This window comes from Nipponia nippon, unplaced genomic scaffold, assembly GCF_047370975.1.
Source record: "Nipponia nippon isolate SJK-2023a ecotype South Korea unplaced genomic scaffold, ASM4737097v1 scaffold_9, whole genome shotgun sequence".
Taxonomy (NCBI): Eukaryota; Metazoa; Chordata; class Aves; order Pelecaniformes; family Threskiornithidae; genus Nipponia; species Nipponia nippon.
Window position 1 is genome coordinate 45,078,872 of NW_028262413.1, and position 15,075 is coordinate 45,093,946.

At 37.3% G+C, this 15,075-nt stretch overlaps 1 protein-coding gene across 9 annotated transcripts in view; it reads left to right on the plus strand.

The window, feature by feature from the left end:
- Positions 1-15,075, plus strand: part of LRRC28 (leucine rich repeat containing 28) — a 58,722-nt gene that overhangs the window by 23,744 nt on the left and 19,903 nt on the right. For 7 of the 9 annotated variants that reach the window (XM_087744622.1, XM_087744619.1, XM_087744624.1 and 4 more), the window contains one exon: positions 14,179-14,385. In XM_087744622.1, the coding sequence (XP_087600748.1) occupies positions 14,179-14,385 (207 nt within the window). Of the gene's footprint in view, positions 1-6,821; positions 6,869-13,610; positions 13,697-14,178; positions 14,386-15,075 lie in introns of those variants that run through there. The other 2 variants (XM_087744626.1, XM_087744625.1) reach the window with 2 other exon arrangements.

A 15,075-nucleotide genomic window follows, 5' to 3' on the forward strand; every position in this document is an offset into this window, starting at 1 on the left:
ATAAATTGAAGGCTAAAATCCTACTGAAGAAAAGCCCTAATGACGACGTGCTTGAGTTTTCTAACACTAGTTTTACAATATTGAAAAGTCACTCAAAATTGTAACTTAACTTTTACTGATTTCAATTTTTTTCTTCTTTCTTATGTATTTTAGCAAGATGATAATGATTTTGGATCAACCACACTTTTTCTTAGGTCCCTACTTTGGTTTTGGTGATGCTTTAATTTGAAAAATCTCTGCCTGGTTGGGGTTTGACTGTATTTAAAACATGAACAGTATGCTCGTGTGTTACCAAGTTCATGAATGGATCCAAGAGTGTCTGAGAGAAGGGTGCTGTACATCAGTGTTTCAGACCATATTAATTTCATTTGAATTCTTCATATGATCTGGGCAGAGATTGACCTGTTAAGGTTCCCTTTTTATGTGATAATTCTTACTGGCCACAGAATCTTAGTGAAAGTTATGGCAGCATCACGTGTCTGGACAGAGACATCTCTCAGAATGACATCATGTGAGGTCTAATCGCTAAAACACTGTTTTATTATATTGTGTTCCTGGTAGAACAAACATAATTTTAGAGGGTAAGAATATGTTAGTGTAAGGCTGCCTGTGACCTGCTGTTGCCCAATTTTTTATTTTTATTTTTTATTTTCATTTTTTATTTCCTCTGAAGCATCCCAGATATTTTTAGTTTTTAGTGCTTTGAAACTAGTTTCTGAGAATGGGCTGATGTTGCCATTTGTTCCCTACTATTCCATGTGACATCCCTGTGAAAGTCATCATACATCAAACTTGCAGAATCTGACCCCACCAGCCCCATACTTTGTTTGGGTTTTTTTTGGTTCCAACCCGCCCCCCACCTCTGCCGCCCCCCCCCCCCCCCCCCCCGTTCCTTTCCTCCTCTGTAAAGGAGTTAGTAAGAAACCTGGTGAGGTTTAGGTGAAATCAGGACAGAGGAGAGAAGAGCCAACCTAATTATTACCAGTGGTGCTCTCAAGCCTGTTGTGCTTCTGGCTTTGCAGTATTCCACTTGTGAAAATCAAAATCTTTGCAGGAACACGTATGTTTTCTAAGCTCTCGGCCATGGGCTTTCCCCCGGTAGCTGTCCTCCTCAAGGGCTTTTAGGTAGGAAATAAAGGAGTTGTGCCAAGATAAAGGAGTTTGAGTGCTGCTTCTGATGTTGAGGTACTTGGGTGATTTGCGCATTCCTGAGCGTATGGGAGCAGATTTAACTGGATTCTCTATTGTTAAGAGATTAGGTACTGCCTCTTGAATCCTGGCTCACGCTTCTGTTTGGCAGTCCTTGATTTCTCAAGTCACTGTAAGCCTTGTTTCTCCAGGGTTTTTCCTCTTGTCTGTGGGGGGTGGACAGGAATTTTGAAGATGTTGAGAGTGCTTTAAACAATCATGACAAGCATTCATCTGAAGCTTAAAACTTCATGGAGATGTTGGAGATCTTAAATATAATTGTAGACGCATGGTAGTTATGTTGCATGTTCTTATGCCTTTTTATTAAATAAGAAGTCTGAAGTACAACTCATTTCAACACGTTTCATTAAACATAAAATTGCATAATCTTTTTCTAGTAAATTCAATTTGAGATTTCTCAGTAAATTGTTAAAATACAGATTAAAAAAAAATATTTTTTTGGTCTCGCATGTCCAAGTAATTTCCAAACTTTGCTTAAAGTCAGCCAGTCACATGACATATGCAAAATATTAAATGGGAAGAAATTTAAAACTAAATACAGATTTCAGTACTAGAGTGAGAAGAGGTCTTTAGACGATAATGAAGTCAGTAATAGGGCAGCATAGAAATGCTACTACCACATACAAATAGTTCATACAGTAATGTACAAAGTAGTGTTTCAAACATCTGACAGAAGAAATGACAACCTGATTTTTAGGGTATGTAAGAACAGAGCCCTGATGGAATTAATCTACTCTACTCTCCTCTAATCCCGCAATCGTTAGAGCGGCCACTTGGGAACAGAGGGCTTCTGAAAGAAAGTCTCTTGACCTTTGCATATACTCCCAATGACATGCTGAGCCAGAGGCCACGAGACAGAAGTGGGAAGTTTATGCAGCAATATATAACTTTAAAGAACATTAAGTTGTCATTGCTGCTTTGATCAGTGATAGAGTATACTTTGATAAAACTCAGATAAAGGGCTTCAGGCTGTAGCATCAAAACAATGCATTCTGTTCCTCTTAGTTTGAAAAATGTATTTCTACAGTCTGTTTTTAAAAAGTGGAATGTGCTTGTGAGAACTGATTAGACCTGGCACACAGACCTAGATAATGAAGGTCAAATAGAATTATTTGGTTTTTATGTTTTGATTGTTTGAAAACTTGGGTTTGAGATTTATGGAGAGGACTCATTGTGCCACAGTTATATACCACAGAGAAAAATAACTCTGGAAATGGCCACAGTTGTGTTTGAATTCAGTAATTATTCCATTTGTGGTGTTTGTTTTATGTGAGTCTATTGACTGCGTAGCGGAGGAGAGGAAGGAGAAGTGGAGGGTCTTTGGTTGCTTTTGGTCAGTCTTCTTCCTGGGGAGTTAAATTCCCAGTAGTCTGCTTTTCTGCATCTTAGATTCAATTTTGTAGGTATGTAATTCTGTATTGTAGTCTTGCTCTGAGTATTTGAAGGTGTTAGTTATGTAAATGTATCTGAAAAGCTGTAAAGACTATAAAAGCTAAACATATCTAGTTGCTTTAATTTTATGTATTATCTGCGTGTACTCTAAAGCTCTACAGATCATTACTCCATTCATAGCTCTGGCAGATCCCTTCCTGCCCTCCAAATTCTTGGTGGCATCTCTGATAATCTTCGTAACTGAGAAGGTATGATGCTGCATTGCTTGTCTGCCTGATTTGCTGTAAAACTGTCTTCAGTACTGTTGAAAATGAATGTAATTGCTCTTGTGTTTATTATGGTAGAATGCTCAGATCTATGTTAAGATTTTGGGGGGGTGGGGTGGGTGTTTGCTTTTGTAATCTTGAAAAATATCTAAACCAAAAAGGAATCTCTATGATTTTTCAACTTTATTCTTATATAAGAAAAAAAACTATATTAAAATAAAGTTCACGTAAGTTACTGAAACCTTTTGAAGGTGTCATTCCCCTCCTTTTGGAACTTCTTCCCTCAACATGCTGAATCTTCTACTGAAAGCACAGCAAAGCCTCTACTTTGGAATTCGATACAAGGGTTTTTCCATGTTATGCCTGGCAACAGTCACGTTCTGAGCAACATAGCTTGGGGCTGTCATGAGGTGGATTCTCCTTCTTGCGCAATGCATGTATTAGCCTGTCTTTACTTTATGAGAGGAAGAATATGGGACTTCTAGTAAGTCTCTTCCTTTTGACTGTTCTTATAAAAATCATCACTTATTATTGAGAGTTAACATATTCCGAGAAATTAAACTGGAGTGATCATATCGTGCCTAATATCAAACCAGCTTCCTAAGTAAAGGATTTCAGAAAAAGCTGATTTGTAACTCATCTGTCAGCACTGAATTCTTCTGCTGATGATTCTGATAGTAAAGATCTGACTTTACTGATTGCCTGGTTCAAGGCGCATGTGATATATATGAAGTTCACTTCTGAAACTCCAGAACAGATGCTCTTTAAAACACTTGTAAAAGTCTTTCTTTTTAGAACTTTTACCCAAAACCAAACCTGAACTTAAAGGGGGTTTTGAGATGCTCAGGGCCTCTCTCATAAACATTTGCCAATAGCTGTTCATATGGGTGAAGACAGATGTGTATTGACAAGGCTGAGACTAAACCTCTGAGATGGAGAGCTGGATGTATGCTGAGAAAGATGTGTTTCATATACAAATGGTGTTTGTGTTTCTGCAGTATGAAAACTTCTTTAATACAGACAATCTGTTCAATAGTGTTTAGTCCGGGTTTCAAAGAACCTCAGCTTTGAACAGATATTAAACTGTGGGTCTTTTTTCTCTGAAATTTTTCATTGGTTTGTAAATGTGTGAAAAAGGAAATGGTAGTAGCAACTGCTTTGCAAATTCTGGGTTTACATCAGAAATGCCTTACTGATTTCAGTATGCTGTACTGCCAAAGGGCTCTAACTTTGTTTTGCTGCACTGACTTGTTTCAGGAGGGTCCTAAGCAAAGACGAAGTAAGCCATACAAGCAAAATCAGCTTTTCAGGAGGATTATGTCTGTGCTTACTGCCTTTACTGACATTGCTTTAAAATAAATAAATAAATGCTGAAAACTGCAGTTCATTGTATCCCTCACCACCATAATGAGGTTGGTAAAAGTTAAACAGCGTGTATCTGCTACAACAGCACATGGCTGCAAACTTGTCCATGCAATTCAGTAGCTGTTAGTTCATAGAGCCTATTCAGCTATTTAGTTTTCAGAAGAAAATTATGTGTTAACTAAACTAAAATAATTTGCTACTCATTTTTCGTGTAAAATCTTACTAATTTGAAACTTTTGAGTTTTTGTTGCACCAAATTGTCATTTGTGACAAGAAAAAAATAGCTCTTGAAGCTTAGCTTTTGTAATTTTTAGGCTTGGGTGTTAAAAGTTAACTTGTTTTCCCGTTAAACTCTTAAGTCTTTATTTATAAAGTTATCTATGAATGTACTTTTGTCTCTTTGGTTCCCTTGTGTGTTTTTTTTTCTTTCCCTAAGCTCTCTGTAACGTATGTACAGTGATTAGCTATATTAACGGGTAGTTGATTTTACTTGTGCATTAAGCAAATGCAATTTACTAGTAGGACTTGAGTGTTCAGGGAAGCTTGGAGAACAAAGTCATTCAGTCTTTGAAAATGAGCAAACACAAATTGTTAGTGCTGTGCAATAGAAGAATCTTAGAATGTATCGATTTCCATTTTGACCTTGCTGGCCAAATATAATTTTCTTTTCTACATATCATTGTGAGAGAGTTAAAATACTGCTTGTTATTGACATCCTTGTTTTTACTCAGCTAGTCTATTAAGTAAACAGAGGCAAAATAAAATGCATCATTTACTGACACTAAATCTAAATGGAAAAAGCCTTTAAAGACAATGTGTAGAACTGGAGGTATTATGTGAGATTAACTTTCCTGTGGTTCATGTCACACACGCAGAGTTTGATACCTGTATTTCCGTTATTTTAATTTTATTGCAGTGGTATTTAAAATAAAGACCTGTGTTTCACTTAGCATTGTCCAAATCTGCATTAAATTCTCATTCTTTACGGAGAGCTTTGATACCGAGCAACTGCAAGTATACTCCAGTTGGTAATTATTTAATGTTTGAGAGCTTTATGGACTAAGACTACTTATTTGTGTAGCTAAAGGAGTGCAATTCGGAGTGACTGAGTGGGGTGCTTGGAGTATAATTGCAAGCCTTACTTGTCTACTTTGTGCTGATTTGAAACACTAAACAGCAGTATCTTCCACTGATTAAGATAAGGCTTGCAGTTGCTCTCGGTGTTTTGAAAATCAGGACATTGCTAGTCTTGTTTGAAGTCAGATGTCGTCTTTTTTGGTGATAATCTTAGAAACTGTTAGTAGTTGGTCCATACCATTTTCTCAGTAGTTGCCACATCGTTCTAGTAGCTCCTGCCTACCCTTCTCAACTGGTGAATTAGCCGTTCTGCTGGGTGGCCACACAGACACTGGCTGGGCAAGGGAGGAGGAGCAAGAGAAGCTCCTGTTACTGCTGCTAGAAAAGGGCATCTGCATCCGTAGTTTACATTTGAGAAAGATGCACCTCTATTATAGTGGGAATATTTCCTGTGAATGTTTAGCCAGGCCCTCCCCTGTAATTACTGTTGCAATTTGTAGTAACTTCCAGTGGGCTGGAAGAACTTTTATTTTCACAGGGCTTCAGTTAAGACAATCCCATCCATTAGCATTCCTTTGAAAAACAAATATGGCGACTACACGACCATAACCGTGGTGCCAAACTAAAGATCTTCCTTTGATTCTTTTCCTTTCCCTCATCCCACTGAATTTGTAGTTGTGTTTTTTTGTTATGGAGACAGAGTTTACCTTCAGAGAAGAGGGTTCTTTGGTATCTCCCAATAGTAAGATAAGTCAGCGTAACTTAGCTTAATATAGCGTAATACTTTTCCACTGAAAGATTAAAATCTAACCTGGACTTACTGCTTTTTTTTATGCATTTTGTTACTTCTTGGAGAGGAAGGAAAAAAAAAAGAACCCCACTAACCTCAAGAAAAGGAAGAAAGATGTATCTGTTTCCAGTTGGTTGGAAACAGTTGATAGCAACAGTCACAACAGATAGGTCTTTGCTTGGATTATTTAGACACTCGTGTGGTAACAGGTTAGGAGCTACTCATCTATGTTTGTCAGAGGCCAGTCCGTTGTGTTGATCTGAAGTTTTTCCTTTGAAGAAGAAAGGAAAAAGCTGTCCTAGAATTTATAGCCAGGACTGGCCCTGTCTCTGTGGCTTCCTGAGCTGTCTTCATCTCTCCTTAGGATGCTCATCTTGTTTCCCCTTAATTTTAGGCAATTACTGGTTTGTTGTACTTAATCAAAGCAGGGCACTTAAGTAGCCATCTCTAGCTGACTGGCATCTTGAGTTCAAATTATTAGCTCTTTATTTTATGCACAAAGTTTTTCTGGAAGGCTTCCCCGCCCCCCCCCCCCGCCCTTCCATGTAGTGATATTAGTGCACAGTGAATTGTAGATAATGTGCAGCAGTAAAGATGGTAAGACATAAACAAAACAAGAGAAACATAACGGGTCTCATGCTTAATTCATGTCACATTTGTTTATGTTCATACCACCCAGGAACACCCAGAAAAAGAGAACCAGCTGCTCCTCAAAGGAAGAACAACAGCAAAAATACATCAGTTCCTAAATAAGAGACTTCTCTGTAAGGTGCTAGCAGAATTTTTCATTCAATATACTTGACAAAGTACCATTCTGTCTCTTCACGCTTCATTTTAGCTCCTCTATCCAACATTTGGGATATTATTTAACAAAACCATAGAGTAAGATTAATATATTAATTTAACATCGATTACTTATTTGTGTGGCAATAGTACCCTGCTGTGAGGCAGTAAAGTACTAGGTAGAGTACACTAGAACAAAATGAAAGGATCGGCTGTCTTCTTTAAAAAAAAAAAAAAAAAAAAAAAAAGAAAAAAAAAAAAACAACCTGACCAAACAAACAAAAAACCCCAAACCAAAAACCAGCAAACCTGATCATTTCATGGCCTTGAGTTACCTTTGTGCATAAACAATTTTTTCCCTCCCTATCCCTCTTGCCCTTTCACCCACCTTTTCCATTGTTCTCATGTATGTTAATTTCTGGGATTTTTATCCTCTGATTTGTTCCAACTATTCTCATTGAGACCATCAAATTATGGAAGAAAATGGAATTCCAAACCTGCGTTGAGGGGAAATTCGGAGCACAACCTAATAACCAGTCTGGATCCATACTCTGTCTGGTGTTTCAGTGCTGATGCTGAGGAAAGCAGAGTGCTGGACCCATGAAATACAGAAGGCTGCCAGTTTTGTTACCTGGAGCTTAATTATGGTAAAAGATGGGGAACCACTGACCTTTAGAGGAGTTTGACTTAATGAGACCCTCATGCCTAATGTCTGTTTTCAGCAACTTTGAACTAAAATTACTGTTTAGCAAGATTGGACTTTAGAAAGCCACTTTTCTCACCTTTGCTTGTGAATGATGGTACAAAGTAAATAAGGTTTGGTACTAAATTTATGTGTGACATTTAGCAAGGTTGAGAAAAAAATCTTCTACTGGGTATGTTCAGTAGAATTATGTATTTTTCACTTGGTTTTGGGTTCTGTCTGCTGCTTAAATGTTTTGGAGAAGAGTCAATATAGTTTATGGCTGAAGTAGGTGAAACTGAGAATTGGGAACATCTTTGAGGTGTTACTTACATGACTATGTCCATTCACAAAGAGCATCCTGCCCCAGAAAATCTTTTTCCCCGTTCTTTCCATCCAGGATACGTGTGTGAAATGGAACCATAAGTATTGCTTTAAAGGTAATAGATTCAAGTTTGATCAGCTGGGATAGAGACTTTTTTTAATAGAATTTTTATGGGTTTGAACTCATATTCAGCACCTTATTTAAAAACAGGTTATTCATAAAATAGTTGCTGCAGTATCACAATGTCTGTTCCAATCCCTCTTTTTTTTTTTTCCCCTTAAAATACTGAGCAGATATTAGCCTGCATGGGAAAAGTACAAGGAAAAAATCATCTTCAGGTCTGTTAGGCTTGAGAAACAGAACATTTTTCAAGCTCTCTCACTAACAATACAGTAACAGATCTGCATACAGCAGTGTCAAAATGTAAATGTGATTCAGTTTGCCTCCTCCTTTCTTTGTCCTTAAATCTAATGATGCCAATTTTCAGTTATGGTCAAACTTCCTTGTTTGAAGGTGGCACAGGTCTATCATAAGTGCCAATTTGCACTAGAAAATTTAATTTTTATATGCTATGAAATGTGAGCTGCATGGTAGGACAGTAAGTGTAATGTAATATATAATAGGCTATTTAATTTGTTTTAACCATCTTAAAATCTATTTAAGTCCTCCTGAGACATCCCAGAGCAGATCTAAAGGAGATCTTTTCCATCAAGCTCTTAGTGATTTAAACTTATATTTCCTGTCCATTACAGTTTTAAACTGATAATAGTATCACAATTCAAATTCACAGACATGTATAGAGACTTGCATTTTTTTCTAATGGGACAGGTAATAAGCTTTGTAGGTATGAAAGACTTCAAACACGTTTTACTCACTGTTGCTTGGTTTTACAGGTCTAATAGGAAGATGCATCTTGTACTCAGGTTCACAGAAGTTGATTAAAATATTCTTTCGAGGGTGAAGTATGGTAGCCACTTTTAGCACCTTCTATTTCTTTCCTGAAGCAACCAACTTTCTTTCTCCCAGGACAGAGAGGGATGATGTTTGTACGATAATAGCAAGATCATCATTATTGCCTACAATACAAAGGTATATTAACATACTTTCTTGCTCTTAATACAGTGCTGGCTATATATAGAAGTTGCATTAGTTATTTTCACTGGTGGCTCATTATCCTTAGGTGGTGAACCAGTATAGCCAGTCCTTCTCTTCTGTCATCGTTTCAAGCAGAGGCCTGATTTGCAGGCCTTAATATCATGCTTATTTTCTGTTATTTTTCATTCCATTTCAGTCACTTAAGTCTAAAAGTTCTTGCTCTTCTTCCTGTATGATAATTTGGTTCTCCATCATATTAGCAGTACTTTAAATGCTTGTGTCGACAGCAAACCAAAACCTAGTATTTTATTTTTTTTTTAACCAAGGTAGAAAATGGAAATTCTAAACAAATAGATCCTTGAGGAACACCACCAGTAGTAATGTTTTCTCCATCCCAATAATTTGCTGTGAGATGTCATACTCACGTGTTACCATTAACCAAGAAATTTCATCAAAGAAAGATAAGCCAATATAACAAGATTTACATTTGGAAGATCTGGGTTGCATTTTCATTCTGCTTTCTATTTATGTTCCAGTCATTAGCTACTCTTGGTTGCTCTTTCCCCTTAGAACAGTTGCTGTAAGATACTGAAGAGCGCTGAGTTCACGTTAACAGGGCTTTTTTGAACACAGGTTCTACGTTTCTTCTCCAGCCCTAGGCTGCTATCCCAGAAAATGTCTTATTCATTGAGAATCCTCGTGCCAGAGCTTGCAATTTTGATATATAACCCATTTTTTCAGTATTCTGGGATGGAAATTTTTTAAGCAGCCTCATTTCATTTTAGTAATGGATGTGGTAATTTTCAGTGCTTTGTCCTTGTTCCCATGAGGTATTCGGTCTCTGTCCTCATACACAGCATTATTCTTACAGGAAAAAATGATGAAAAAAGCTAATTTAATATTTGGTCTGTCCTCCTAATTTCTACCCCTTGTTGACACTAGTTTTTCATTTCTTGCTCTTTATTTCTTGTTGAGAAACCTTTTGTTTGTCTGTGAGTTCCCATTTTCCTGGCCTCCTGGCAGTTTTCATTTCAGCCTGACCTCTAAGTGCCAGCTCTCTTTGCTGATCGGTCCCTTTTTCCATTCCTTGTAGGTTCTCTGCTTTCTCTTAATATCCTGCTTTGAGGTGCATTCTCATGCAGGTAGGTCTGTAGCCCTTTCCTGTCCCTTTTTTGCCTTAACTTGGATGGAAAGACTCAGATAGCATTTGATTTTAAAGTAAATCCATGCCTTCCATACACTGAAATCCAATTGTGTATGTGTTTCATGTATCTTTGGATGAAATTTTGGGTTATGGCCCAACAGGGAAAGGTGGGATTGCTCTTGAAATGTAAATAAAACTGTTAGTTATTTTTGAGTTAGGCAGCTGGTGAGGCCTGTACCCCCAGAAGGTTAAGGAAGTTTGAATTGCCTTTGGCAATTATTATATGTTGTATAGGCTGCTTACTTCCAGATGTTTTTTTTTCGTTCATGTAAAACCATGGGAATTAATTTAAAAAACTGGCATTTAAACCACCTGAATCAGAAATAGATTTTTTTTTTTCTTTTTTCCTGATGCTAGGTATGTTTATACAAATACAATCAGTTTTGTTAGAATGTCAATAATTTTGGACATTCCCTGAAATTCTTTCAAGGTTTCACTTTCTTTTTTTACAAAAAAAGGTATGCTGATGTTTCTTTTCTCTTTGTGTTGAGAAACCAACCTCTTTGGCAGTTTTTCTTTTGAAAACCCAAACGCATATGATGACAGTTCACTTGTCCCTTTCTCCAAGTGGTGAGGAAAGCTATTGCCATGAATGCAAAGGCGGCTTTTTGGAGCTACAGTAATCACTTCTGAATCTTCATATTATCAAGGATGAAAAAGATGAATTAAGTACTCGCTCACTAGCAGTTTTAGAATGCTGATGTGTACGTCTGTGTCACTGAAACTACCTTCAGAAGGCTGTAGGCAGGACTCTGGCTGTAAGCCTGCATTTAAGTTTCTGTGAAGTAAGGTAGTGTGTGGATTTACAGTCTGTCAGCCACTTTGTGTGTACTACGCCACGAACACGTTTGTACCATATGGCCAAGCCACAGAATTGCCCGGCTACATGCGAAGGCAGTAATCTGTGCAGATGGACACGGCTGAAACACTTGGGTCCGAGAACTGGCACAGGAACTTCACGTTTGGACTCGGGTCTTTCTGAGTTAGGGGTTTAGCAAAGCTGCGGAGGATTTTTTTTCTGGCTTCTGATATCAAAATGGGGCTCAATGCTCTGCCATGTTGATTTTGATAGTGTTAATCCTAGAGCTAATATAAATTTTAAATTATACATTTATGAATTTCATTTAAATGTAACTGGAACTCCTCAATGTGGTTTAATGGTGATGTATAATGCTCTTCTCTTTCTTATCCTTGGGGGAAGGAGGGGGGGGGGGATCTCTGAATAAAAGTCCCTTCTTTGTCAGTTCTTTTTATTTGGGAATAGCCATTTTCTTTTCTGGGTCTGCCTGAAATTTCTAAAGTCCATCTCTCATATGTGTCTTAGTCCTTGATGAGGTGGTAGCAAGAGAGAGATTTGTACGTCTTTCACTGCGTTTATTAGCCATGGCATCCTTTGGTATTTATGTTGCAAGATTTTTAAAGCATGGATTATAGTATTTAGTAACTAAAAGCTTGGAAAAAGTATTAATGGACTGTTTATATTTTGTGTTATTCCTCTTTATTGTTTTCCTTTGCTTTAATGAGATTGAAACCGATGTAGTGTCGTTAGTAAATGTCTGAGGATGTTCTTCAAAATGAGCTTTCAGCACTATATGGTGGGGAGTCGGGGGGTTCTATCTTTAATCTGATAGCACTTTAAGCTGTTTGGTTTACTTTTTAACTTCATCATGGGTCGGTGGGTGTTTCTGTAACATATGGCACTGTGTGTTGAAAGTGGATGTTTACATCTGGTATGCATTGGAAGATTAAGGTAGAGAGGATGAAGTTCTGGGCAAGTATGTGTTTTTCTGGATGAAGGATAAAGTGAGAATACTTTTATTTCCTCTTAGATTTGAAACATATCATTCTAGCAATGCCTTTGAAACTCTGCCAGCTTTGCCAACCGTAACATTTATGGGATTTTGGACCTAAACTGAATTAGAAAACTGTTTTTAGTGGCAGAGAAAAAGGTTAGTGCATGAAAATAGCTAGGCCTGTTATTGACTGCATGTGGTCAGTGGTTTGGCCGAATGTAGGTGGCTCTTTTCCTGTCACTGTTTTCAAGCATATGGCTTTGTTTGTGATGAATATAAAACTCTTTAAAAATGAGTTCTACTGCAGTTCTTTTGCACAGTAGTCTTTTGCTATTTAGTAGTGATTATTTCACTTTTGCCATTCATTTTCAATCTTGTAATAAAAAAAAAAAACTTCTTAAATAAAGCTTATGATTCTTGTTGACATCAAAACTAAGAGGTTTGAAGAATATGGTCATCTACATATAGCAGCTGCTTCTGTCAGTAATATTTTATAAAAGGATACATATAGTATGTTGTTGATTTTTTTTTTTGTTGTTGTAGTTAATACTGGGATTGCTTGCAGCAGGCAGAAGTTCCTTTCAAATGTGCACACACATTTTGTTTAATTAGTACTTCGTGAAAATCTCTAACGCTGAATTATAACTTCCCTTTTTTTCCTTTTCACGTTCTCAGTCTTGAAAGTAACATTTATAGCAGTTTTTCCCAAGGTCAACTTCAGATTTGCCATTTCTTTTTCCCATTGTGTAGAAGACAGCTTGAAATTTAACCTAGTGTTTTGTTTTCTTCTTTGGGTGTAGTATACAAGGTGCTACCTCAGAGCTCAGGGAACAGCGAATTTTCTAGCTCCTGCTGTAGAGAGAGCTTAAGGGCACAACAGGTTCTGTTTAGCTTTAACTTAAACAGTGTTACCCTATTTATATCTTTTTAAAAAAAATCTGGGTGATAGAGCGGTAAATTGTGCAGATTGTGGATTGTGTAGATTGTCTGGTGTTTTCAGTGTAGAAAATTCTAGTGAATCTTGTTTTAGCAGCTATCAGATGCAAGAGCTGGTTTCATTCAGCCGAGAGCAAAGTACATTTGGTTCTGCAGGATGCTGAGAACTGCAGTAAGAATTAGGGGCACCAAGCACTTCGTGAGTTGGTTCCACTGCTGTGAAGTATTTAAAAACAAAGCAAAACTGTTTACAGTTTCCCCGTGTTTGGGGAAAAGAATTTATAGAATTATACAGTTCTTAGAGTAACTGTAAAAGAATAACTAAATAAACAATGAGAGAACCTGTAGAGCTGCTTAATATATTTGTCAGTCAGTCCTTACAGAAGTGCATCCTGGTCGCCCAGGCCAGACACAAGGAACAACACTGTTGCACAAGTGAGGCTACTTTTGTGATCACATCTTGCAGACTTTTAAGAACTTCATTTGTTACCTACATAAAAAATTATACAATACTATTTAAAACACAAAATGTACTTTTAAAATTCTTAAAATGTTAAAAAAGAAAATCTCTAGAAGCTGTAATTAGTGCAACTATAGGTTAGAACTTACTGTAATATCTTCCTACAATATAACATAACAATATAACTTACAGGTTATTAAGAAATTTCTTTTCTAATTTAAACTAGGTCTTTTGAATTGTATTATGAAGACAGAGCTGTTGTTCCTAAGCATGCTTGGTGAAAGACTGTCACTAAGCAAGAAGTGCTGTGCATGTATTTGTAAGTCTCATTGCAAGAGAATCTTAAGTAAGATGGATATAAGCATTTCATCCTCAAATGTTTAAAAACAAAAAAAAAATTTAATCTGAATTCGCACGAGTTTGGGGTCATGCAAAACACCCTCAATAACAGCAAGCTATGTAATGTGTTTTGGTTTGGGTTTTGGTTGGTTTGTTTGTTTTTTTTTTCTCCCCCTAGTTCTCATTTAGGACCAGGAAACTGCTTGATATTTTTGAGAGATCTCATATTTAAACATACTGCCTAACTGATAACTGTTCCTCATCAAAAAGATTTGAAATATGAAGATGATAGAGATCATTGGTATCAGTTCTGAACACGGATTGATAGAATGGTATCTTAAGAGAAAATCAGCACAGCTAATTGATGATCTTTGTTTTCGATTTATGTGAGAGTTTTTTTGTGGTCTTGTTTGCAAAAATAGTTACATTAATAATTCTCAGTGCCTCCTGTTTGGATTGTAGAGGTTGGAGACCTGAGGGAGCTGCAAACGCTGGACATTTCAACCAATCGGTTGATAACCTTACCTGAAAGGCTGCATATGTGCCTCTCGCTGCAGTACTTGACCGCAGACCGAAACCACCTGTGGTATGTTCCCCGCCACCTGTGCCAACTACCAAGCCTCAATGAGCTCTCCATGGCTGGAAACCGCCTTGCATTTTTGCCGCTTGGTGAGTCACCACCGTCATTGGGCTGGGGGGTGGGTCAGAGAAGAGACAGGAAAACAAACTTTCTGTCCCCAAAAGAAAGAAAAAAAAAAAAAAGGCAACAAGTGATTTTCTTTGGTGGTCCCTACAAACTCTGTTTATGGAGTTGTCACAGTGATCATATTGTTGGAAAATATCTTAATGAAAAAAAAATGCAGGTTAAGGTTTCATGTCTGTTTTAAAGCAATAGGTCAGCTATCAAATTTGCTTTATTTTTAGCTAACTGAGGGGGAAAAAAGTTTAAATGATGTTGTGTTTAAATATAGTACTATGTAATCTGAGTTCCACCCCTTTGGGTAATGATCTGTTTCTGTTTGCTGGATCTGATGATTTAACTAAGATTCTTCAGCTAGGGTTTAAAACCTGCTGTGGAATCCCAGTAACTCCACAGAAATTATTTTTCATCATTAGGAATGTCAGTACTGCATAATCTAGCAAAGGTTTAGTTTGTGCTGCGTATAGGCAACCATCGAAACTTCCACGGTGGTAGCACAGGAAAGAATTTATCTGCCTTTCTCTCAACCCTTTTGAAGTTTGGAAGTGTCGAAGCAGGTCTTTAAGAGTAGGAGGTGGAGTCAGTGTGTGGTGGTTTGTTGTGGGAAGTAGTTGTGTTGTTAAGTGGGGACTGTATATTCTGTTTGTGAAAAGCAAGTC